This window comes from Mirounga leonina, unplaced genomic scaffold, assembly GCF_011800145.1.
Source record: "Mirounga leonina isolate KUSES-001 unplaced genomic scaffold, KU_Mleo_1.0 Mir_92, whole genome shotgun sequence".
Taxonomy (NCBI): Eukaryota; Metazoa; Chordata; class Mammalia; order Carnivora; family Phocidae; genus Mirounga; species Mirounga leonina.
Genome location: NW_023270852.1, coordinates 15399770 through 15423916, shown reverse-complemented (window position 1 = coordinate 15423916; position 24147 = coordinate 15399770). Strand labels below are relative to the sequence as shown.

Below are 24147 nucleotides of genomic sequence, written 5' to 3'. Positions count from 1 at the left end.
TTTCTTTCTTTCTTTCTTTCTTTCTTTCTTTCTTTCTTTCTTTCTTTTTCTTTCTTTCTTCTTCCTTTCTTTCCTTTCTTTCTTTCTTAAAGATTTTATTTATTTATTTGACAGAGAGAGAGAGCACAAGTAGGCAGAGCGGCAGGCAGAGGGAGAGGGAGAAGCAGGTTCCCCGCCGAGCAGGGAGCCCGACGCGGGGCTCGATCCCAGGACCCCAGGATCATGACCTGAGCCGAAGGCAGACGCCTAACTGACTGAGCCACCCAGGTGCCCCTCTCCCAAGATTTTCATCTCTAGGTGGCCCCCAGCCCCAGCTCATGCCTGGTTCTGGTGATGGGGTTCCTAGTTCCTTGGTGCTTAGGCCGGGCCCCCGTCTCCGCCATGCACCTGCCAGCTCTAGTTTTCTCAGTCAGGCCAGTGTGGCGCTTCAGTCTTGCCTTGTCCTTCCGCCCCATTGTCAGGATCTGGCCGAGTGGGGGCAGTGGTCCCTGTGGTCTTCTGGCCACCTGTCAGAATTGCCCCTGGGTCCTGCATCGTACCTCAGCCTAAGACCCCTCTCTAGCCCCTGGAGCGGGTTCTCTAACCTGCCGCGGTCCCTGAATCCCAGGCTGCTTGCCTGGGCCAGGAGCCATCATCGGCTGAGGCTCACCCTCACGCCCGGCCCTCTGGGGACCTCGTCTACGGGCCACAGGTGCAGCAGCCTTGCCCCTGCGGTGGAGCGATGTCTGTGGACAGATGGCCCCCCAACCGCTGCCAGCCGGGGCTGCGCGGAAGCCCACGGGCCCCTCCGGGGGGGCCAGTAAGCCCCCAGCAAAATCTCTCCTGGGTGGGCGTCCTCATGCCGGAGCAGGAGAAAGGGTCTTTTCTCACCTACCATTTCATTAGCAAATCTTTCTTAAGTTTCCACCCCACCCTGGGAATATGAAGACCACCCAGATCTTGAAGGCGCTTACGGTACCGCAGAGGAGACCGACATATACAGACAGTTTCAGAGCTGCGGGGTCTCTGCCCGAAAAGACACGGGGGCCAGGGCTCTGGAAGCTCTGTGGAGAGGAGGTTCTCCCTGCTGGGACAGGGAAGGCCTCAGGGAGGAGGAGGGTTGCCCCGCGAACCGGGGAGGGATTGCTTTCTAAATGGAGGGTATGGCTTGTGCAGAGGCACGGGGCTTGAAAGAGGCCACTTGAGGGACCGCGGGCGATTCGGTGCGAGGCCTGCAATGCCTGGGTGATGGCACAGGGGAGGGCTGAAGCCAATGAGACTCTTGAGCTGGGGCATGACATGACCAGAGGTGGCTCAGTCTTGGAAGACCGATGTTTAAGCTGGCCCGGGACCAGCCGGCTGCACTCTGCAGGCAATGGGGGCCGAATCAATTCATATTTGTGAGCAAATAAGGACTGGAGGCAGCAAGAGGGACAAGGGACTCTGGGGAAGTCGAGGCCCCGGGGAGGCTAGGCCCGCCCAGCTGGGGGTGCTGGCTCCGACGGGGCTTCCCATGGCCCTCAGCCCCATGGCTGCTGAAGCATGGCCCTTCTCTGCTCCCCCCAAACCGTCCCGGCCATTTGTGGGTGGCTGTCAGGGTTCCAGTGCTCCAGGAGGGCCCGTGGCTTGCCCTGCTCCCATCTGGGGTTTCTCCACTCCCGAGCGAGGCTGAGCCTCGCAGGCCGAGAGCTGGGGCTCGTGCCATTCTCTGTCTGGGCAGGACAGACACAAGTGGTTGACCGTGGAAGAAGCCACCCACCACCACCTGCTGGAAAGATGGTTCCAGGGAGTTGTCACCTCCACAGCTCTGTTTATGTACAAAGTGGGGCAAAGCAAGGCAGCCTGGCTCTGTACGGGACGGTGAGTGGAGGCGGCTGCTTTCCCTGTCACCCAAGCTCGGACCCTCTTGCCCAGCGCGAGGCACGGAGTGGGTGCTTCGTGTGGAGCGTCATGGCTCCTCCGGGTTTGAGGGTCTTTCCTGCGTGCTGCGAGAGGCAGAGTGGGCTTGAGGACCCCCGGAAGTTTGGGAGACACGGCCCCATGAGCAGATGACGGTGCAGAGGGCGTGAGTTTAAAGACGGGGGCACTGATGCTGTGGGAGCGGCGTGGGTGGCCGAGGTGGAGTCCAGGAAGACTTCACAGAGGAGGTGACATTTGAGCTGACTGAAAGGTGAATGGTGATGTTAGGCAAATAAGCCAGGGTGAGGGAACTGGTGGGGGAAGGGGATGAAGCTCGAGAGGTGAGGGGAACACCCCCAGAGGGGCCTCCTTGCTTGGCTAAGCGGTGAGGAGCCATCAAGAGGTTACACCGGGGTTAGAGCCATGCCTCTGGGCTGCAAGGGTCGGAGAAGCCTCGGGGAGCTGCGGGGAACCCGCAGGGTTCTGGGCCGTGGCCAGGCCAGAGATGCCTGGGCCACCCGAGCCCTGCAGCCCCTCAAGGTGGGGGTGGCCTTGGTTCTTTTCTGCACTGACTTCCCCTCACCCGCTGTTGGATTGTGCTGATGATCTCAGCAGTTTCCCGGAGAGCAGGATGTTCCAGCTGGTTGTGCTTCTCAGATAAGAGGACAGACGAAAGCAGGGATAAACCTGAGGGCCCAGCCGGAAGGGCCTGCAGACTTCTCTGGAAGCAGCAGTGTCGGGGCCCCCACCCCCATCCCTGCAGGAGCTAGGGGGGCTACGTGGCCTAGGCCTGAGGGGCCGGTGCCTGGTACGGGGGGGGCAGAACCCTGTGCTTCCAAGTCCAGAGGCTGGGGCGCTGGTCTTGAATCCTCTGCTGGCTTGCTGTGTGACTAGGGCAAGTAGCTTCACCTCTCTGGGCCTCAGTGCATCTGGGTAGCATGGGGCAGAGGTGAGAAGGAGCACCTGCACTGCAGGTGTATGTGGGAAGGGAAGGAGGTGAGGGATGTGACCTCCCAGACGGCCGGGTACCGTGCCAGTGCGAAGCCTTTGTTCCTGGGGTCCATCGCCGGCATGGGCATACTGGTGCATCCAGGACAGGCCTCAGCCAGAGCGGCAGAGGAGACCCCTGGGGTGGAGGCCTGATGCCGCCCCTAGCTCCCTACCATTTTGTGGCTTTGGGCTCTGTGGTGTTGGGCAGGTCGCTTCCCGCTCTGAGCCTCAGGTCCCCACCAGGATGAAGAGGGTAGTAATCCCTGCCTGGCAGGTTTAGCTATAAAGGGGGAGGCAGGAGGAACATTCTAGGTGGGAGGTGGCCCGAGGGGCCAGCCCCTGACCTCACTTGACCCCTTTCCTTGCTCTGCTCCTCCAGTGGGAACGCCTCTGGTTCTTGCTCCTCACCTTCACCTTCGGCCTCACGCTCACCTGGCTCTACTTCTGGTGGGAAGTCCGCAACGACTATGATGAATTCAACTGGTGAGTGGGGAGGGGGAGCACGGGGGCACGGGGGCCTGGGCAGGCACTGGGGGCTGTGGTTTGAACCCATCTCCCAGGCTGACTCCTTCCTGGTGTGCTATCATGGAAAACGGGAATGGCACACTTGGGCAGGGTTCAGCCGGGGTCTGGGGCCTCTGCACCTCATCGTAGACAAGAACCCCAAGGCCCAGAAAAAGACCGAGGGCCTCAGCAGAGGAGGTGATGCCAGGCATCCGAAATCCCTGAGTAGGACCTTGGGCAGGGCTGGCGGATGCTACGGTTCTGGGATAGCTCAGGGTCCTTTGTGGGCACGAGCCTCAGGTCCAAGGGCAGGGCCGCCTGACGCTGGTACCTGGGTACCCGAGGGTACCTGCTTCTTCCTCAGCCCCTCTGTTGCCTGCCTTTGTCAGACAGTGAAAGGCACGGGAAGGGGAGCAAGTTCCCTGGGCCCTAGCGAGGAACTCCTCCACTGACAGGTGTGGAAACTGAGGCCCCAGGTCACACAGGCAGTGGGAGCAGAGGTGGGGCTCGGAAGCCAGGCCTCCTCACTCCCCATCCCGTGCTGCCTTTTTCTTCCAGCTAGAAGTGGTGTGACCATGAGCACACTCAGTCGAGCCCCTCTTAAGCTCAGTTTCCTCTTCCGTAAAATGGGATAACGCCCCGCTCATCAGGTCTTTCTGAGAATGGAACGAGATGTTGGCTGTGGGAGGGCTCAGAGCTCCACGTCACCCTCAGGGCCGCTTCCCGGTCTGGAAGGCGGCGGCCATGAGGTTAGAATGTGGGATTTCTAGGACTCTGGCCTTCTAGTGGGCTATGGTTCTAGGACTCTGGGATGGTCCTAAGATGCTGTTAATGGAGTCTGGGCAGCGACTCCCCTCTGCGCGGCACGAGGCTGTGGCCCCGTAATTAGCACAAGAAAGGATGTGTGGCTGTACCCCTGCCACCCGGCAAGATGAGCCTGAGTCCCAGAGGTGGCCTCTGGCCTTTATTAACTGCCATCCATCAATTATTCATCCCCCCAGGTATCCAAAGCACGGCACTGTCGTGCGGGAACAGAAACATGCCTGCTGGCCCCCCACTGCACACCTCGGACAGTTCTGCTGAACTGGAGCGGGTCCACCCCCATCATGTACGGATGGGGAAACTAAGGCCCCAGAGGGCAGGACTCCCCCGCGGCCACAGAGCCGGTTAGTGCCAAAACAGTTTGAGGACCGCCTGAGGAGACTGAAGCTCAGAGAGGCTAAGTAGACTGTCCAAAGTCACACAGCAAGATGCGGGCAGATAAGGGACTCGAGCGTGGCTGACTGTCACGCTGTCCACAGAACGACCTCACTCTGCCCAGCGACTCAGTGCCCTGTCACTGGGCAGTTCAAGCAGAGGATGGGTGCCTGCCCTGTTGGGGAGGCGGCAGGGGGAGGGCCTGCCTGGGACTTAGGGACCTCCTGAAGACCCGCAGCTCCCTCAGCCTGTCACTGAAGTTTCTTGGAGTCGGTGCTGGGATGCAGGAGACCCTGGCCTGGCCCTCCTGGTCTCGACAGGGCCTGGGGATCATTCACGCAGTGAGAGGTTGTGAGCGAGAAACAGGGGGTCCGGGCGGGATGTGGAGAGCCAGGGAGGGGCCGTGTGGGCCGTTGCTCTCCAGCAGGGCTCCCTGCCGAAAGTGAGAGACAAGTGTCACCAAAACATCTTTCAGGAGTCCTTCTCAAGGAGGAGGTCCTGCCCTTCTTTAGGCCTCAGTGTCTTCAGCTGTACGGTGAGAAGAGTGAACTCAGTGATCTTCTAAGCAGTAGATTTTCCCCTGGAATCTGAGGATGAGGGTCTCGGGAGGGTGCAGGAGAAGGCAGGTGCCCCACAGTGTCCTCCTGGTGTCCCCTCCCAGCCCCCTGCCCAGGCCCAAGATGGCAGCAAGTCGGAAACTGCCTGGTGCCAGCTCACATTCTCTGATTACCCTGAGTAAACTGCTGCCTTCCCTGAGCCTCAGTGTCCCAAGCTGTCCAGGGGGCACGTGGGTGGTTCAGTCTTTCTGGAGAGCAGCTAAGCAGCAGCAATCAGGAGCCGTAAAAAGTTCATTCCCTTTGGCCCTACAATTCTATTTGTAGGATCCTATCCTAAGAAAATAATTAATAATACAGAAAGCTATGTGCAAAAAAATTTTGTGTGTGTTTATTTATAAGAGTGAATCATTGGAAACTGCTTTCATTGGTAGAAAGTTGCCTACATATGGCACATTAATTCAGCAGACCACATGGCTGGCTGTTCGAAAGTCATGCTTCCTCGGGATTTTTACTGACATCAGTAAATTCTTGCGTGAATAATGAGAAGAGAATTGATTGAGTACTTACCACATGCCTTGCCTCACTTTGTGCTCAGGAAGCCCTGAGCCCTTCATCCTATAGATGAAGAAAAGAAGGCTCAGAGAAGTCAGGGATGACATCTGATCGATCCTAGGATCCCCAAATTGTCATATTTTAGCATTGAAATTGAGATGAATGTCACAGTCAGCGGCATCTTAGACTCAGGGAAGCCTGTCACCTCTGCAGGGTCCTGCAGGCCAGTAGGAGACAGAGTGGGGATTGGAACCCTCTGCACCTCCCTCCGAAACCCAAGCTGAGCACATGCTAGATGTGGCAGGGTCCTGGCTTTGCTGTTTTACAAATATGTCAAACCAGGGGAAACCCACTGGAAGAGAGGTCTGCAAAGTCTTGGTGATGGTTCCTTCTGGGCAGTAGAATTATGGTGAATTGTTGTTCTCTTCGTTATGCCTCTTGGCGTGCCCCAGTGTCCACTGGCCGGACTGGTGAGCACGGAAACCATGATGACGTTACGGAGCGGTCCCGGGCCTGGTCGCTGAGCCTGGCTGTAAGAGCCGAAGGCCCACTGGCCCCAGAGAACCTCCTGGTTCCCTGATGCAGGTCTGACCTCTTCCCCTCCGGGCAGGTACCTCTACAGCCGCATGGGCTACTGGAGTGACTGGTCTGTACCCATCCTCGTGACCACTGCTGCCGCCTTCACCTACATCGCGGGCCTCCTGGTAGGTGGGGCTGCCCCAGAGGGCAGGCGGGCCTGCTCCCAGGGGGAGGGCGAGCCACCCTGGTCAAAAGGGGCAAGCTGGCTTTTCCCAGGGCCTCTCAGCCTCCTGCACTGCTGGGGCTTGGTCTCCCTTAAGGTGGGAGGTCCTCTTGCTTTTGCCCCATCCTGGAATGTTTTCCTCCTGACCCAGTGCGAGCCCTCTTGCTCTTAGAGCCCACTGCAGACTGACTCTTCCAGAAGTTTCTGCTTTGGTTCCTGCTCCCAATTCTCTATTCCCTCAGACTCGGGTCAATCCCCCTGCTGGACTGGGGGCTCTCGGGGGACTAGGCTCACGTCTGCTTCAGAATCCTGGGGCCTCGAACTCCCAAAACATTCACTGGGCAACCCAAGTGCAGCAGGGCCCAGTGAGCTCTTGAGGGAGAAACTGTAGAGGAGGAGAAGCCAGAGGCCTAGAAGAATCTGGGAGATGGCCAGGCTTGGGCTGGGCTGGGCATTCCCATGGCCTATGGGGAGGTTTGTCGATGGCTCCGAGCCAGGCCCAGAGTAGCAGCGGGTGGCAGGGTGTCTGGGAACTAGCAGAAACCTTCGGGTCACACAGGGCCCTGACTGTCCCCCTGTGGGCCCCCTCTTCAGGTCCTGGCACTATGTCACATCGCCGTGGGCCAGCAGATGAACCTGCACTGGCTGCACAAGGTAAGGGCTACCTCCGCGGGGGCTGGGGGAAGGGAGTCGAGGCTGTAGGCTGCAGCGGCAGAGGTCGAGCTTGGACATGCCATCCTCGCTCCTTGGGAGGAGGCCATCCTTCCTCTGGATCCCTATGACAGTTGTTCCAGTAGCTACCAGAGTACTCACTCCGCACCTGTTCTCACAGGCTGGCCTCCGTTAACTCATTCAACCTTCACGGTAGCCCTATGATGTAGGTACTGTTATCATCCCATCCTGCAGTTGGGAAAACTGAGGTACAGCGAGGTTATGAAACTTGCCCAGGGTCTCCCACTTAATAAGATCCTAGATCTGTAGCTGCTGACTGGCCAGCACACAGGTCACAGCCCCGGCCCCCTCTCCTCCTCATTCTTCAGTGAGCCCCCACTGTAAAACTCGGCCCAGTGATGGGACTCCCAACTCAGAGCCCTTCCCACTGCTCCCCTTGCTCCGGGGTGATCCCACCTCCCCGACTAGCACTGAGGCCCTGCAGGACTTGGGCCCCGCTAACATCTCCTGTGTGGGACGGTCACCTCAGCTTCTGCTGCATGAGACAGCCCGGGCCCTCCCAGCACGGCGGCCTCTTCTCTACCTTACCTCTTCACCCTTGCCCTCCCTTTCTCTCTCGTTTGGACTCCTTCCTTGGTTTGCCTCCCCGACCTACAGCCTGCTCAAGATCGTCCAGCCCTGGCAGGCTCCCCTGCCACAGTCCTGAGCGTCTGTGCTGCCCACTTCCACTGGGCTCCCCCGCCCCAGCCCTCCCCAGTCTGGGAGCTCCCTGCAGGCCAGGTTGGCTTTGCCCATCTCCATGTCCCCCATGCCCCCTCAGGACTGGGCCCATACATATATTCCGAGCCTCAGCACTCAGGCCGCTGATTGCACGCGTGGTGCTAAATGTATGTGGCCGATGCCTGTCCTTCCCCGGGCCTCAGTGGGCATGGGGTGTGGTAGAAAGCCGATCGAGAGAGCCCCTCCTTCCCTGGAGCATGTGGGCCTTGGAGGGAGGCTGGACATTTCTTTTTTCCCAGAGCCTGGCTCAGAGTGAGCATGTTGTTTAGGAAGGGGCAGAAATGTCCAGAAGTAACCTTGAGCCCGTGAGAGGGGTGCAGAGTGACAAGGGGAGGGCTCACTTCCTGCTAGAAGGGGGACACAGAGCAGGAACCAGAAGGACAGGGGGGCGTGGGGGCAAGAAGCTGGGCTGTGCGGAGTGGCAGGTGCCAGTGGGCATCCAGGGGGCCTCGGAGGTCAGGCGCTGGGGAGTCAGACCCTGGTGACTGAAGTCTGAGAGGAGTGAAGACCAGCTGGCCACCCTCCCCCTTCCTCCTGCCTGTCACTCTATCCCGAGGTCTCCTCTGGGCTTCTGAAGTCCCCTCATGAGGCACTTTCTTCTCCTGGCTGAGCAGCTGACACTTGAAAGAACTGCCCCAGCCGGCACGCCAGGTGGGGCCGGCACCCACTGGGGTCCCCTCCTCTGGCTCACACCTGCTTCTCAGCAGGCCGGGTCACACCTGCTTGATCCTGGTGGAGAGGCCTCTGGAGGCCCGGAGCCAGCCCGGATAGATCAGTACAGGGAGTCGTCCCCTGGGGCTGGAAGGATCAGATCCCTTCGTGGGCACCAGGGCCAGCTCCTGGGGTGCCAGTCCTGCCTTCCTCCCCGCTCAGTCCCCTCCCGTGAGATCTCGGGGTGAACAAGGTCTTTCTAGGCAGAGCTGATCCATAGCTGGACCCACTGCACCAGGAGGGAGGGAGTTTCTGGGGGCTGGGAGGATTCAAGCAGGGCCTGGAAATTCTACTGTTCTGCTTCGAAGATTCTGTCACTTGATTCTAAGATTCTAAAGAATCCTATTTTTTGTTTTAACCAATGTTTGACCATCTAATACATTGACACGGTTCAAAATTTTAAAAGTACTGGGAAGTATGGAATGCAAATCTCCCTGCTATCTTCCCAGAGATATTTTAAGTATGTGCAAATATGCATGTACATTTCCTGTTTTCCTCCTTCTTTCCCCAAAAGTAGCCTGCTCCCTCTCTTCTGCACCTTGGCAAAACCAGAGCTCCTTGCCCTTCGGGCGTTGAGAGCCTTCCCATTGGCGTCCACCCCTCACCCCTGCCCCACCGGCTCATCCCTGGTTCCTGCGGCTGATGGGGCTGCCCGACATCCCCGCGCTCTCGTTTCCTTGCTAGCGCAGTGTGGCAGTGAGCTGGGCGGGGAAGTGTGCGGTAAAGAGTTCTTACCACGTAGCCTCGTTGCCCACTGCCACCGATCCACACCCCGCAGTCTGGGCTTAGAAAACACCCTCACCATAAAGCATTCACCGATTTCTTGACTTTGGCCAATCCATCGGGTGAAGATGCCACTAGTTTAAATGTGGGTTTCCCTCATGAGTTAGCAGCATATTCCACATGCTGGAGTCACTTTGGTTTCCTTTTCTGTGAACTGGCTGTTCCTCTCTTTTGTCCTTTTTGCGATGGGATTTGCTTTTCACTTATTGATTTGGAGGAGCGCTTTATAGATTCAGAGAATTAGCCCCTTGGCTGATGAACTACAAATAATTCTTCCTAATTCGTCTTTCGACTGGGCTTGTGTTTTTTGCCATAGGAACTTTTTTATTCTTCAGGGTGTGAATGTGTCATTTCTTTGATGTCTCCTGGGTTTTGTGTCAGACTTAGAAAAGTCTTTCCCAGAAAAAAATGTCTCTGCTGGTATCACTTGGTAATTGTAGGTTTCTACTTTTTTTTTTTTTTTTTTCCCATTTACCTGTTTTATCTTTCTGGAATTTATTTGGGGGTATAATATGATCTTTGTTCTTTTTTAGATGGCTTCCCAAGTCCCAACTCTCTGTTCAGTAATCCATTCCTTCCCTCTAACTTGAGATGACACTTTTATATTAATTTTTTTTTAATGTATTTAGATCTGGGGGCACCTGGGTGGCTCAGTCAGGTAAGCATCTGACTCTTGATCTCAGCTCAGGTCTTGATCTCAGGGTTGTGAGTTCAGGCCCTGCAATGGGCTCCATCCACGCTGGGCAGGGAGCCTACTTAAAAAAAAAAAAAAAAAGATCTGTTTCCACTTCTCTCTCCAGTCTCATGCCAGTATCGTACTGCTTTACCTAAAACAGTTTGATGTTTTAATCATTATCTTTATTTTGAGAGTCTCTGATTCCCTGGGATCACTAGTAGGTGCAGGCTGCAGAACAAAGGGGCCCAGGATGGTGCAGAGAGGGAGTCATTTGGGGCAGGCAGGGTACTGTGAGCAGATCTGGGAGTCCACTTGGGGACCTTCCCCCTTCCTCCCCAGTCTTCCCAAAGCTTGTGTTTCCCAGAAACAGGAGCCAAGTCCAGGGGCTCAGAAGGTGAGAAGGTCGAAGTGTGCTCGGGGCTTTCCAGTAAACAGGAGGTGCTTTCCCTGAGCTGCCCCCCTTCCCGCCCCACCCACCACTCCAGAATCGGCTCCCACCTCCCCAGGCCCTTCCCCGTCCTGGCCCCGGTCGGACCCCACCGCCCCCATCTGTGGCCTTGCCTGACTCGTCTGCTACAGCGGCAGCAGCCCCCAGCCCAGGGCCTGCCTGGAGGAGGTGTCTCAAACTCTGCCACTAACATTTAGTACGTGTTTACTCTCTGGGTGCCGACCATCATGCTCTATTAGCACACCACCTGCTTTCTCTCCCTTGTCCCCACACCCCTTTCAGGTGGGCACTCTCTCTCCCCGTTGCACAGCTCAGGAGACGTGCTTCCGGAGGCTAGCCTCTCCCCATAGGACCGCAGCACCGGGGTCTGACTGAAGGAGGGGATGCGCGGGGCCCCTGAACCCTGGCCAACCGTCTGCATGGGGACCACAGGGCCCAGCGTCCAGCCGCCCCCGGGAGGCCGCTGTGCAGCCCCTCGGCAAGGCTGGCTTCCAGCCCCGCGCTGCTCGGACGGGCTGCCTGTGTCCTCCGTCCCTCCCGCGGTCCTCTCAAGCCACAGTCCCCTGCACAGAACTCCAAAGACCGCTTTCACAGGAGCCGAGCGTGCCATCTCTGGGCCTTCTGGGTGGGCTTTATCCTTTCCAGCCACATTTGAGGAACAATGGTCACGCTGGGCCCCGGTGCTGTTATTGTGGCTTCGGGAGACAACATGGGGTGTGGGGGGAGCCCCACAGACATCGAGCACTGCGGTGATGCTGCTGAGCATAATGGTTGCCACGACAGCCACGGCAAGACTCGGAGAGAATAACAATTTTAACTGCGTTAGGATTATGGGAAATCAGTGTCATTGCACGTCTCTCCACTAGCAGTTAAATGTGGTGAGACTGTCAGAAACAACCCTTCAGAGACCTTGGCTGTGCCCAGGGCCTGCCTGGAGGGGGCAGCGGTGGGGGGGGGGGGCGCGGAGGGAGCCCATGTGTGGAGGGGGATTTCTCAGGGATGGCGAGCACACTCCTTGGCCTCCCTCCACTGCAGTGGGACACCCCAGAAAGAGCACGACCTCCGAGACAGGCAGGATGGGGTTCGCTTTTGGATCTGCCCCCTCAAAGCTGCGCAGCAAGCAAGCCCTCACGCTGAGCAGTTTCCCTGCATGTAAAATCAAGGTGATCGTGACCTCACCTGGGACATTAGAAAAATAAACATGAGGAAAGCAGGATGTCCGTCCCCTGGCCTCGGGCACGCGGGCCCTCTGTCTGCCTGCGTCTCTCCCCTTCTCGTGTTTCAGCCCACAAAGGCCCCCACCCATCTCAGCCTTATTACTGCTTCTTATGGGAACATTCATTTCCGGGCTGATGGGCTGGAATGACAAACCTCCAAAGGAAAACTTAATCCCAGGCAAGGATGAATCCTCCCTGCCTGGCAGGGAACGAAGATGGATCAACTGCTGTCTCTGGCCTCCCCGTGCCAGCTCGTTCAGTTGGTGGCGGGCCCTCAAAAGGCGTCTGCCTTGAGAAAGGCCCTGCAGGAAGAGAAAGGGGGTGGCAGTGAGGAGACAGCTCGCAGCAGCGGTGGCGCAGGGGGTGGTGGCCTTGACTGGCCCATTATGGAGAGGGGGGTGGGGGACCTGGGGGAGAGGTGTGACCTGAGCCTAGAGGTGCCAGGTTTGGCAGGGAGGGGAAGGTGGCTGGAGTGGGGGGGGGGCATTGGAGGGGGGCTGGGGACTGAGTAGTCAGAAACCAGGCTTCACTTAGTTTGGGGGAGCATCTTGCATTGCATGAGATGTTTCAGATCCCATCTGTCCCCAAAGCTCTCTGTCCTGTGGAGGTCCTGTCTCATCTTCCCTCGGAGTCACGCTCCTTGTTTCTCCAGGAGGCAGCTCCAGGGGCAGCCCACCCCCCGACCCCCCCACCCCCGCACACAGTAGAAGCTGGAAGCAAGCCTTGGCAGTGGGGCCTGTGGGGCAGAACCCCACCTCACTTCTGCTTGCTGTAACCTCAGGGGCTATCGGCTCTTGCAGGGGACCCGGCTCCTCAACCTCCTGCCCCTGAGGCCTGGACGAGTCACCCTTCGCCCCAAGGGCCGCTGGCAGGGCTAGGAGAGGCCTTAGCCGTGACCGGCTGGGCCCAGGAGAGGTCCCCACTGGCCAAGTGTCTTCCTTCCTCACACCCTCATGGGGCCTGGACCCTGGGCTGAGCCTCCGCCTCCCCCCAGCTTCCTCCCACCTTCTCTCCTCTCCAGCCTCCCTTCTGTTCTCTTGAGGTCTGCCTGCCTCCTCCTGCCCTGTCCCTCGCGGTCACTTCTGACTAGCCGTCTCTGGCCCTCTTTCAGTCGTGCCTCCTTTCCACTTCCCCACCTCCCTGTTTCGTGGGTCTTGCATTCCATTCCTGTGTCCGTCTCTCAGCCTCCCCCCGCTGCCTCTGCCCCCCTGTGACACACTGGGGACACTCGGGCTGTCCAGGCACACCTGCTCTGACCCTCTGTCTGGTGATTCTTCCCCTTCCAGATAGGGCTGGTGGTCATCCTGGTGTCCACGGTGGTGGCCATGTCGGCCGTGGCCCAGCTGTGGGAGGACGAGTGGGAGGTTCTGCTGATCTCCCTGCAGGTGAGTGGGGGTGGGGGGTGCCGGGCAGCTGCTTCCTCGGGACCTTCCAAACAAGGCAGGGCCTTTTTATTGCTCACGTCTCTCCAAAGGCCCAGAGGGGGCAGGGAGCGGTCTAGGTCACACAGTAAGTCAGAGCAGGGAGGGGGCTATAGCTTGGGGTTTCTGCACCCCGATTTTCCTTCCACTGAAAAATGGAGACAGAGTTCCCTGCCCCATGGATAGAGACAGGCTGTCAGATGTCGGTGACCAGAGGGTATGGGCGTGGCTGGGAGCCAATGGTCCCTCTTGCCCCTTCCCACACACAAGGGCACAGCGCCATTCCTGCACGTGGGGGCCCTGGTCGCTATCACTGCGCTCTCCTGGATTGTGGCGGGACAGTTTGCCCGGGCAGAACGGTCCTGTAAGTATGACTGCCTTCCCAGTACCCAAACCGGCTTGTCCTGCCCTCACTTGGATGTCACCTAGGTGGCCTGGGGATAAGGTGTCGTTCTCAGTGTGAGGGTTCTGATTCAGAGTGGCCCACAGGTTCCACCAAGGGCTGCAGCATGTTTCCTCCTCTGCTTGCCTGTCTATGTGGGAGTGAGAAGTCAAGCTCACCTTCCCAGCAAGAATGGGGGCTGCCCGTGGTGCAGGGTCCCTGCAGAGCATCTGGGTCGTGACAGGGGGAGGGAAGAGAGGTCCAGCATCCCCCCCCCTTCCAAGCTGCCCAGGGTTCATGGGTGGGCCTCATGGGAGCCACACGGCTCACCAGGCAGCCTCACTCACAGCCTGTGTCTGCAGCCTCCCAGATGGCCATTCTCTGTACCTTCTTCATCGTGGTGTTTGCCTTCTACCTGGTGCCTCTCACCATCTCCTCTCCCTGCATCATGGAGAAGAAGGATCTGGGCCCCAAGCCAGCCCTCATCGGCCACCGCGGCGCCCCCATGGTGAGTGCCACCTGAGCGTCCTAACAGAGCAGGGTGGGCTGGAGCTGCCATTCTGGGGGAGACAGGCCAAGACCTATCTCCTTGTAGAGAGAACCTTGTAGGGAAAGGGAGAGAATAAACGTAGTGTAGTAATAGCAATAATCTTTAGCCCTTTCGGAGGGCTTCTGGGAAGAACTGGTGGAAAAGCTGGGGAGCTTAGATGGGACTGAACCCTGAAGTGTCCCGAAGGCATCTTGCTTAAAAGATTTAACTTTTATCCTAAGGGCCCTGGGAAGATGCAGGAGGGCTTCAGGCCGGGGCCAGACCCGGCCAGGTTGTGGGTTGGGAAGGCCCAGGAGAGAGAGGTGCCAGGTGTGGGGAGAACAGCAGGGCCCTGGGTTGCAGGAGTCAGCAGGAGCACCTTTCAGGCTGTGGGGGGTGGAGCGGATGGGTACAGCTCAGAGCCCACTGCTAAAGGGAAGGTAGCTGAATGGGGTTGAACTGGAGAGGGGAAGCAGTCAAAGTCCGAACCCTGTGACCCCACAGTAGACCTTCCACTTGAGAGGATGGCTTCAGAGCCATGCTTCCTCAGCCTTCGGCAGCTATGGGAGCCTGGGTCCATCCCTATCTGCTCTGTGCCCGTTTCCTCATCTTGTGTTCTGGGCCAATGAGAGTCTGCGCCAGTGGGCCATGCAAAGCAGGACTCAGCATGTGTGAAGTGCCCAGCTATGAGCCTCGTGCACAGAAAATAAGAGGTAGACATTCCTGCTTTCTGGGGCAGGCCTTCTCCCTTCTCTGGACCAGGGGTTCCTTTCCAAGAACACCCTGAACTTGTGGTTCTTAACAGAGGCAGTACCACTCTCCACCCCCAGGGGGGCGCTTGAGGACTTCGTGAGAGCTTTTTCTTGGTTTTTGCAGTGATTGAGGGTTCCATGATGTTGAATTTCAGGGTAGTCAAGGTGGCCTCACAAAGTAACTTGTAAAAGGAGGTGTTGAGTCTGATGGGGCTGTGAATCACCCTTAGATTCTTCCCCACTACCTGTGGTGGGTGTTACTGTACCCATTTTTTAGATAAGATTCAGACATCTGTGCCCAGCTGGACCCTAGTGTCCTCCCAACATACCCTTTGCTGGTCCCAGCACCTCCTGGAAGAAACCAGCTCAAAGGCCATGGCTTTGGAGTCAGAGGGATCTGGATTTGGGGTCCAGTTTTGCCCCCATGTTGCCTGTGTGCGTCCGGGGTGTCACCAGTCCCCTCTGAGCCTTATGCTGCAGACTATCATGAGCATAACTTATAAGCACAGCCCGCGCAGGTGGACGGGGACCAAGATTACAGCCCCTTTTCTGTTCAGGACCTAGATTACCCACCTGGCCTGCTCTGGAGGCCAGGGGACGAGCTCCTGCACTGAAGGGGTGGTGCTCAGCCAAGGGGAAAGAGCCAAGTGGCCCCAGCATGGATCATTGTTTTAGTAGGAAAAATTTCTATTATTCATAGAAATTGCAAGAATGGTATAAGGAATCCTAGACCGAAGAATAGTATGACTCCAAGACCACCTTCAACATCTATCAGTATTCTTGCCATTGTTTCATCCGTCTCCCTTTTTCTTTTCTGCTGCAATATTTTAAGATTTTTTAAAAAGATTTATTTATTTTACAGAGAGAACACAGTAGGAGGGACAGAGGGAGGGGGAGATAGAATCCCAAGCAGACGCCGCACTGAGTGCGGAGCCAGATGCAGGGCTCAATCCCACACCCCAAGATCACAACCCGAACTGAAACCAACAGTTGGATGCTCAACTGACTGCACCACCCAGGCGCCCCTATTTTAAGATTTTTTTTTTTAAAGTTTATTTATTTAAGCAATCTCTATACCCAGTGTTGGGTTCGAACTCCCGACCCTGAGATTAAGAACTGCATGCCTAGGACACCTCAGTGGCTCAGTTGGTTGAGCATCGGACTCTTGGCTTTGGCTCAGGTCATGATCTTATGGGTTGTGGGATCAAGCCCTGGGTCGGGCTACACTCTGCCATCGGCGTGGAGTCTGCTTAGGATTCTCTCCCTCTTCTTCTCCTTCTGTTCCTCCCCTCCACACTCTTGCTCTCTCTCAAAAATAAATAAAATCTTAAAAAAAAAAAAAAAAAGAACTGCATGCTCCACAGACCGAGCCAGCCAGGCACCCCTCTGCTGTAATATTTTAAAGCAAATCCCAGACATCCAGACATCATATCGTTTTGCCCATATATACTTTAGGATATATCTCTAATCCATAAGGACGTTTTTTGTTTTAATATAATGACAACTACAGTGATGCAGTTACACCCAACCAAATTAATAATTCTTTAATATTATCTAATACTGAATCCATGTTTAGTTTTTCTTTATTGTTTCAAAAATACCTTTTTACAGTTGAGTTGTTAAAAATCAGGATCCAAACAGGGTCCACATGGTGCATCTGGCTGACATGTCTTCCAAGTTTCTTTTAGTATATATAGCAATCCCCCTCCCTTTTTTCCATATGCTGTTTGTCAAAAAAACTGAGTCATTTGTCCTGTAGAATTGCCCACGTTGTGCCTGTGGCTGATTGCGTCCCCGAGGTGGCTGCTGAGTGGCTGGCACGAGCGCCTGACGCAGCCCCGTGGGTCACTGCGTCTGCACGTGTATTGGGGTCTACACCTGCGGCATCACCACCTCTGGATCCACACGTGTGTGTGATAAGCCCGAGTGCACACTGCTGTCTTGGAGATGGTGTCCGTGTGCCCTTGGGTGTATGGCTCGTGTGTGTGTGTGTGTGTGTGTGTGTGTGTTCTTTAACCTTTGGTCAGACCGACTCCAGCGCTGGAACTTTGAACCACAGTGGACTGCCCAGCTGAATTTGTGACAACCACCCCCCACACACACTCAGAATCCCACTTGGGCTTAGGCTGAGGCAGGTAAGGATTAAGAATTCGCCCTGAGGGGCCCCTGGGTGGCTCAGTCGTTAAGCGTCTGCCTTCGGCTCAGGTCATGATCCCGGGGTCCTGGGATCGAGCCCCACATCAGGCTCCCTGCTCCGCGGGAGGCCTGCTTGTCCCTCTCCCACTCCCCCTGCTTGTGTTCCCTCTCTCGCGGTGTCTCTCTCTGTCAACTAAATAGAATCTTAAAAAAAAAAAAAAAATCCGCCCTGAAATCCTGCATGCTTCTTGGAGTCCTCTTGGGGTCCCCAGGCTGGCCAGGGCAGGCTAGGTTTCCAAGGCGCTTTCTCCAGGAAGCCAGCACCTATCCCAGGGAGACCCGAGTTTACAAAGCCTCTGCCCTTCCCCATCACTTCCTCTGCTCCCCAAGGGTCTTTGTAGCCCCTGCGGTGCTCCCCACAGTCTACCTTCTGCAGCCTCAGCCGACAAGGGAGCTTTGGCACCTCTGAGGTGGTCACTTGTGAGACGCATGGCCGCAGGACATTTAGAGGCAAGATGGGCAGGAACTCCACTGAGTCCACGCCCATCTCTAGTGCCTCCGTGGCCCTGTTCTGCCTCTGGGTGGGGCCTCACACAGCTCACCTGACTGGGAGAAGGGAGCCGTGTCCCCCAAAGCTGCTCTGCCCCAGGGGAAGGGGAAGAAAGGAACTCGGGTATAGAGACTGCTGATGTCTCTCATCTCACCTATGAGCTTGATAATGTTAGCCGGTTTTATAGCAAGAGAAGCTGAGGTGCAGAGGTGAGGTCAGCGGGGAGTGGAATTGTTCCTTCTTGGCCCCATAGCCCTTGCTGTGCTAGGCTGCATCCCAGAGGAAGGGAATGTGTTATGTGTGGGAGCGGCATGGCCAGAGGGAGAGAAGATGGGCACAAGTGTATCTTGGTGGGAATGAGATCAGCCACAGGAACCCCTTACAGCCCATCCCTTCACTGCCAGAAGACCTCCCTTCCTCTTAACGCCCCCCACCCTCCACCCCGCGCACTGGGTCCTAGCCCAATCCTTGGTCTGGTGGTGACGCCCAGTGGCTACAGAGGATATGACAGGGTCTTCAGACCAGACAGAATGAGGGAGGGAGACCTGGAACTCCCAACTGGAAAGACCCCCAACTGGAAGGACCCAGTGAATTCAGAGAACACTGAATATATATCCCCAAGGGGAAAATGGGGAAACTGAGGTCCATAGGAGAAAGACATGCACCGATGGTCACAAAGCTAGTTTATGGCAGGGCCAGGGCTAGAACCAGGATCTTGTGATGTATATGCTATAGGATTAATAGTAGTCACTTATTAAACACTTACTGCATATCAGACAACATGTTGGGGGCTTATAATCCCTGTAATGGTCTAGGGGATGGTCTTGTCATGTCTGTATGGATGAGAAAACTGGGCACCCTGTGGAAACTCTGCCATCCTGAGTACCTTCTCCTCTCCCTCTGGGATCTCTACCCAGACCCGGGGTGTAACCAGGAGGAAACATGGCCGCAGCCCCAGCCCCAGATTGCACCCCCACATTTATATACATCAACACTAACCACCCCTGCCTCCTCCCCTGCAAAGAAAACCTATGAGGCAGGCACGATTTAACAGATGAGGAAACTGAGCCTCGGAGAAGCTGCGTGGTGCCCAGGGTCCCACAGCTACTGCCTGGACGAGCAGGAACTAGAACCAGGCCTACTCCAGCCTCCCAACACGGAAGGGTCTACACTAGCTGGGGAGGTGTACATCAGCTAAATCTTGGCTCTCCCTTCCTGCGTAGCTGGCCCCAGAGCACACGCTGATGTCCTTCCGGAAGGCCCTGGAACAGAAGCTATATGGGTTACAGGCTGATGTCACCATCAGGTAGGTGTGGGGGTTGGGAGGACCACAGCGCCACTCATGCCCGCCACATCCACATCTGGGACTTTGCTGGAGGAACCTCGGGTCCCAGAGCCTCAGAGATGGGAGGGCCAAGGCTTGGATTATCCACTGCAGGGCCCACACCCTGTTTGTGACAAATGCCAGAATATAAAATAGGGAAATAAATAGATGCTCTTGGTTCAAGCAGGGGTGGGGGAGTGGGACCTGGAGTCCTGCCATAGATCCAGCTGAAGGAAAGACTAGATCTATATGGCTCAGCAAGACGGAGCTCAAACACGGATAAGTGAAATAAGCACATTGCAGAGCGATACAGTCACTGTGACGTCATTTATATTTTAGTTCGAAGACCACATAAAACGATTTCTATGTTCTCAACATGGAGATTTTAAAAGTGCTTAGTAGTATAAAGGTTGAGAAGAATTCATACCAATCTCACAACAGATGACCTCTTGAAAGGGGGAAAGAGGCGGGGCTACCATGTGTAGTTTACACAGGTGGTGCAGTGAGTGAAGAGGGGCACCACACATGTGAGGTTCCGAGTGTAGATACCACCGTTAGATAACCCATCGTTCCCAGTGTAGACATCACAGAATTGTGTGTTTATCACTTTCTAGCAGATGTGGTAAAATGCCTTGAGGAAGGGGGCCACATGTGCCTCTTCCTGTCTCACACTAAGATACCACAGAGGCTGTTGGCAGCCCCAGTCGGGTAGACCAGGATGGTGGTAAGGGGGAATGTGTCAAAGGGGGCCTGCATTTGTCCTGTCCTTTTATGGCGTCACATGGACTGGGTTCTAAGTCAGGTTCTACCACTTCCTGGGCTAGTGCGTTTGAGCTAGATACTTCCCTCTCCCAGCCTCAGTTTCCCCATTATCAAATGAGGTCGCACCTATCTGCTATGGTTGCTAACAGGCCCAGCCCTCCCTCTTCAGCGGTCCCTACCCACCCCCCCAACCCTCACAGAGAGCCAGAGGGACTCACCCCCTGTCCTCCCTGTGCACACAGGGAGCCGGAGGCCCAGAGAGGAGCAAAGCCTGCCTGGGTCCCATGGGGGCTGCTGTAGATGGGTGGGAAGGAGTGTATGGGTGTTGGTGGAGGGGATCACTGGTGGGCAGGTGAGGGACCTGGGTGGACAGTGACTTGGGGGATCCCACCTTCCTGCAGCCTGGATGGTGTGCCCTTCCTCATGCATGACAACACCCTGCGGCGAACCACTAACGTGGCGGAGGAATTCCCAGAGCTCGCCCGCAGGCCCGCCTCCATGCTGAACTGGACCATCCTGCAGAAGCTCAACGCCGGCCAGTGGTTCCTGAAGGTCTGGCTCTACCTGTCCCAGTCCTAGGCATGGAAAACACAGGCGGGAACCCCATGGAGTGACAGGGCCAGGGGCGGCCAGCAGCTCAGAGGACCCCTAGTCCCCTAGCATCAGTGACTCACAGCCAGGCTGGTTAGTGGCCTGCTTGAGCTCCTGCCACTGGAGCCCAGATGTCATAGTCGTTAGTGCTTGTTCTCGTTCTGCCTTCCCCATCAGAAAAAGTTGACACTGATGATAATAGTTAACAGGTAAAAACTGGGAACTCCGTCAAACTCCAGAGGGAGATCGGTTCCTGGTCTGAAATGCTACTAAAGGAGAAATGTGCTGGAGTCTGGGAGAAGTTCCAAGCAAATGACTTTTCAGGAAACAGGGGTGGCGTGGAGAAGTTAGGGTTAGGGTCTCCTAGACTCCCCACAGGGCCCCCGCCGTCAGTTTGCCTGACCTCGTGCTCGGTGGCTGGTGAGGCAGCCCTGTGTATCCCTCTCTCTGCCAGGCGGATCCCTTCTGGACGGCCAGCTCCCTGTCGCCCTCCGACCACAGGGAGGCGCAGAACCAGTCCATCTGCAGCTTGGCAGAGCTCCTGGAGCTGGCCAAGGGCAACGCCACACTGCTGCTCAACCTGCGTGACCCGCCTCGGGAGCACCCGTTCCGCGGCAGCTTCCTCAACGTCACGCTGGAGGCCCTGCTGCGCTCCGGCTTCCCCCAGCACCAGGTGAGGCCCCGCCCGGCCGCGCCCCAGGCCTGGCTGGCCTCCAGCGTCCACGCACCGCACCGCCCGTCCCGACCTCAGCTTCCACATGTGCAGGATGGGGGAGCATGCCCCTTGCCTTCCTGACAGGTCGTCCTGGGGACGGGAGGGACACAAGAAAGGCCTTTGAAACGGACAGAGGGCAGGAGCCGGTTCTCTGGAACACTCGTATTCCCGCATCCCTGTGGTGTCATACTCGGAGATCAAAGAAATTGGAAACCACTTTCTGGCAGCACACGGGACCGGTGGCAAGCTACAGAGTGACGCGGGTTATCAGTCCTGGGACAGGGGTCTAGAGGGGAGAGCAGTTTCACAGCCTTGGCTGGACCACGTTGTCCCCTGTAGATGATTATTACACGTGAGCCTCACTGTGGGCCATATCCCATCACTTTTAACCCGTCCAGGGGCTTTAGGAGGGGTAGACGCTGCAACCCCAGGTGACAGAAGCGAAATCTGAGGCTGCCCCCTTCTGCCTGCAGGTCCTGTGGCTGCCCAACCGGCAGAGGCCCTTCGTGCGGAAGGTGGCTCCTGGCTTCCAGCAGACGTCGGGCTCCAAGGAGGCGGCCACCAGCCTGCGGAGGGGCCACATCCAGAGGCTGAACCTGCGCTACACTCAGGTGTCCCGCCAGGAGCTCAGGTGCCCACCCCAGCTCACGCAGCGGGGGCCAGACGGACGCGCTGGGGCTCGTGGTTCAAAGAGTAGAGGTTGAGAGCATTGGCAGATCTGGGTTTTGTCTGAGCTTGCTCCTCTGCGGGGGGAGATTCCTTTCTCCGGAGACAGTGGTGAGGACAGTGGGTTTATAAAGGGGGACATGCTTCAGAGGCGTCCCACGCTGGGCCCGGAGGCCCCCCTCGGAGGGCTGACAGCCTCTGTCTGCCTGCCCCACAGGGACTATGCGTCCTGGAACCTGAGTGTGAACCTCTACACGGTCAACGCGCCGTGGCTGTTCTCCCTGCTGTGGTGTGCGGGGGTCCCCTCTGTCACCTCCGACAACTCCCACACCCTGTCCCAGGTGCCTTCCCCCCTCTGGATCATGGTGAGTTGGGGAACAGTCAGGGGGCAGAGGGTCCCTGGGGGTGTGCAGAGAGAGCCTGTGGCATGGGATGGGGGGCAGGCTCCATGCTCGGGGCTCTCTGGTGAGGTGTCAGGGGTGGGGAACAGCACGTGAGGAGGATTTTCATGGCCTCTGGGGTCTGCACTAAGGTGCTAGGGGGTGGGAAGAACCTGGGCCCAGCCCATGGGGAGAAAAACATCACTCAAGGGCCCTAGAGGAGTAAATTACTACTTGGGGTTTGGGTTTGGCGGGGGGGGGGTTATTTTGTTTTAAAGGAGGGGAAGGCACTAGAATAAGAGTAACAATAGAACAAGGATAGGGGACATTAAATGCTGTTCTGAGAATACAGCAAATAAAACCAATTTTTACCTGGCTGATCGAGCCCCTGCTGACAGGCCTGAGCTCCAGTCCCAGCTCTGTTGCTGGGGGCTCGGGGCGCCCTTGACCTCCCTGCTGTGCTCCTACTGCCACCTCCCTGAGGACATGACAGCCAGTCCAAGGTTTTGTTACGGCTGAGACAGTGCAGGGTCACGGAATCGGATCTAGGTTATGGATGGTGTGTCCATCCACCTGCCCGTTGTCCTTACAAACCTCCAAGGGCTCTGCTCAGAACAAGGTGAGTGATGACTGACTAGCAGCGGCAATGAGCACTCTCCAATTTCCAGGCCACAGGAGCTGACCAACAGCAAGGACCCCTGGCACAGCCCCGCTCCCTCCAGTTTACCTGAGATCGAGGGCCCTGGAGGCCTGGCCGCACTCTGGAGGCTTTGCCCTCCCTGGCCCCTGGAGGGGGAGCCCACACTCCACACCCTACAGTGACACACGTACTCTTACACCCGCACAGATGCCGTACGCCTCTCCACCACACCCCTGCGTACCTGTTCATCATTCACACCTCCATGTACAGCTGCCTGCCTTCCATTTACTCACCACCTGCTCGGAGCCCCCTTAAGCACACAAATCCTCCAGGCTTATTAACACATGCCACCTCTACCCTGACCACTGCATCTCTTTACACACACACACACACACACACACACACACCCCACACCCCACACCCCCTCCCCGAGCCCACTCCTACAAAATACAATCTCAAGGCCCCAAGCCCCAAACCCCCTCTAGGCACTCCCTATCCCTTCCCTGATGGTGATATGGGGTCGTCCTGCCCACGGACCCTCAGTCTGGAGCCCCGGTATGGACTGGCCATGACTGAAAACTGGCCATGGGCCATCTGTCCACAGCCCCCAGACGAGTACTGTCTCATGTGGGTCACCGCGGACCTGATCTCCTTCATGCTCATCATTGGCATCTTCGTCCTCCAGAAGTGAGTAGGCTCTGACCCCCTTGCACACCCCACAAGCCCAGCCCCCACCCCAGCCAGCTGAACTTCCTCCTGAGCCCTGGGCCTGGAGAAGCCCTGATCAGGCAGCCTGTTCAGGGTAGGACTGCCCAGCAGGCCCCCTAGCCCATCCTCCTCAGCCAGAGCTTGAGTGGCTTCTGGAATGAGCACCCAGCTGGGAGCCCAGAGCCAGGCTCTGCCATGATTTGCTGTGTGGACTCTGGCGGGTTTGGGCTCCTCTCTGGCTTGTCCTCACCTGCTCCCCAGGGCCTGGGCTGTCACCAACACCCAGCACTCTGGTGTGCCACGCTGGAGACCTTCTGCCTGTTAGGGTAGCACCTGGGACAGCGGTGCAGTGGGGAAGTGGGGTTGGGTCCGGGGGAGGGTTTAGGGCCAGGCAGGGGCCCCGATCCAGCCACCACCACCAACTGGCTGTTTTATTCCTGACTGACGTTCTCTCTCTGTCACTCACCGCTCTGATCCGGCGCATGTCCCTCCTCTCTCCCCACCCCCCTCTCTGCTGCACTGTGGTATCTCACAGCTATCACTTGATCAGGTAATTCTGGTGTGGTCTTCCTCTCCTGTTCCTCTTTCTCCCTCCTCCTTGCCATCCCCTTCTCCAGTTCCATCCGAAAACCTGCCGTGCGCCAAGCCTGTGCCTGGGTCAGGGTCCCTCGCGGGTCACCCTCCCAGACACCTCTGCTCGCCTGACGCCTCCTGCTGTCCCCATCTCGCCTTGTGTGCGCCCCCGCCCTCTGATCCTCCTGCTGTTCCTCGCAGGTTGCTGACCTGGCCCCTCTGAGCACCAAAGCGGCTCCCCCTGGGGAGGGACTGGTCCTGGCCACCCCTCCCACGGCTGGCACTCGCAGGGGCCTTCACCCCTGCTCCGT

The 24147-nt window shown here is 57.2% G+C and overlaps 1 protein-coding gene across 1 annotated transcript in view; it reads left to right on the top strand.

Annotated features, from left to right (window-relative positions):
- GDPD5 (glycerophosphodiester phosphodiesterase domain containing 5) overlaps window positions 1-24147 on the top strand; it is an 82511-nt gene that overhangs the window by 52694 nt on the left and 5670 nt on the right. The window contains exons 4-15 of the mRNA XM_034995590.1: window positions 3248-3351; window positions 6289-6382; window positions 7015-7074; window positions 12994-13092; window positions 13399-13492; window positions 13873-14018; window positions 18701-18783; window positions 19965-20115; window positions 20609-20827; window positions 21343-21500; window positions 21753-21900; window positions 23160-23242. Coding sequence (XP_034851481.1) covers window positions 3248-3351; window positions 6289-6382; window positions 7015-7074; window positions 12994-13092; window positions 13399-13492; window positions 13873-14018; window positions 18701-18783; window positions 19965-20115; window positions 20609-20827; window positions 21343-21500; window positions 21753-21900; window positions 23160-23242 — 1439 coding nt within the window. The remainder of the gene's footprint in view (window positions 1-3247; window positions 3352-6288; window positions 6383-7014; window positions 7075-12993; window positions 13093-13398; window positions 13493-13872; window positions 14019-18700; window positions 18784-19964; window positions 20116-20608; window positions 20828-21342; window positions 21501-21752; window positions 21901-23159; window positions 23243-24147) is intronic.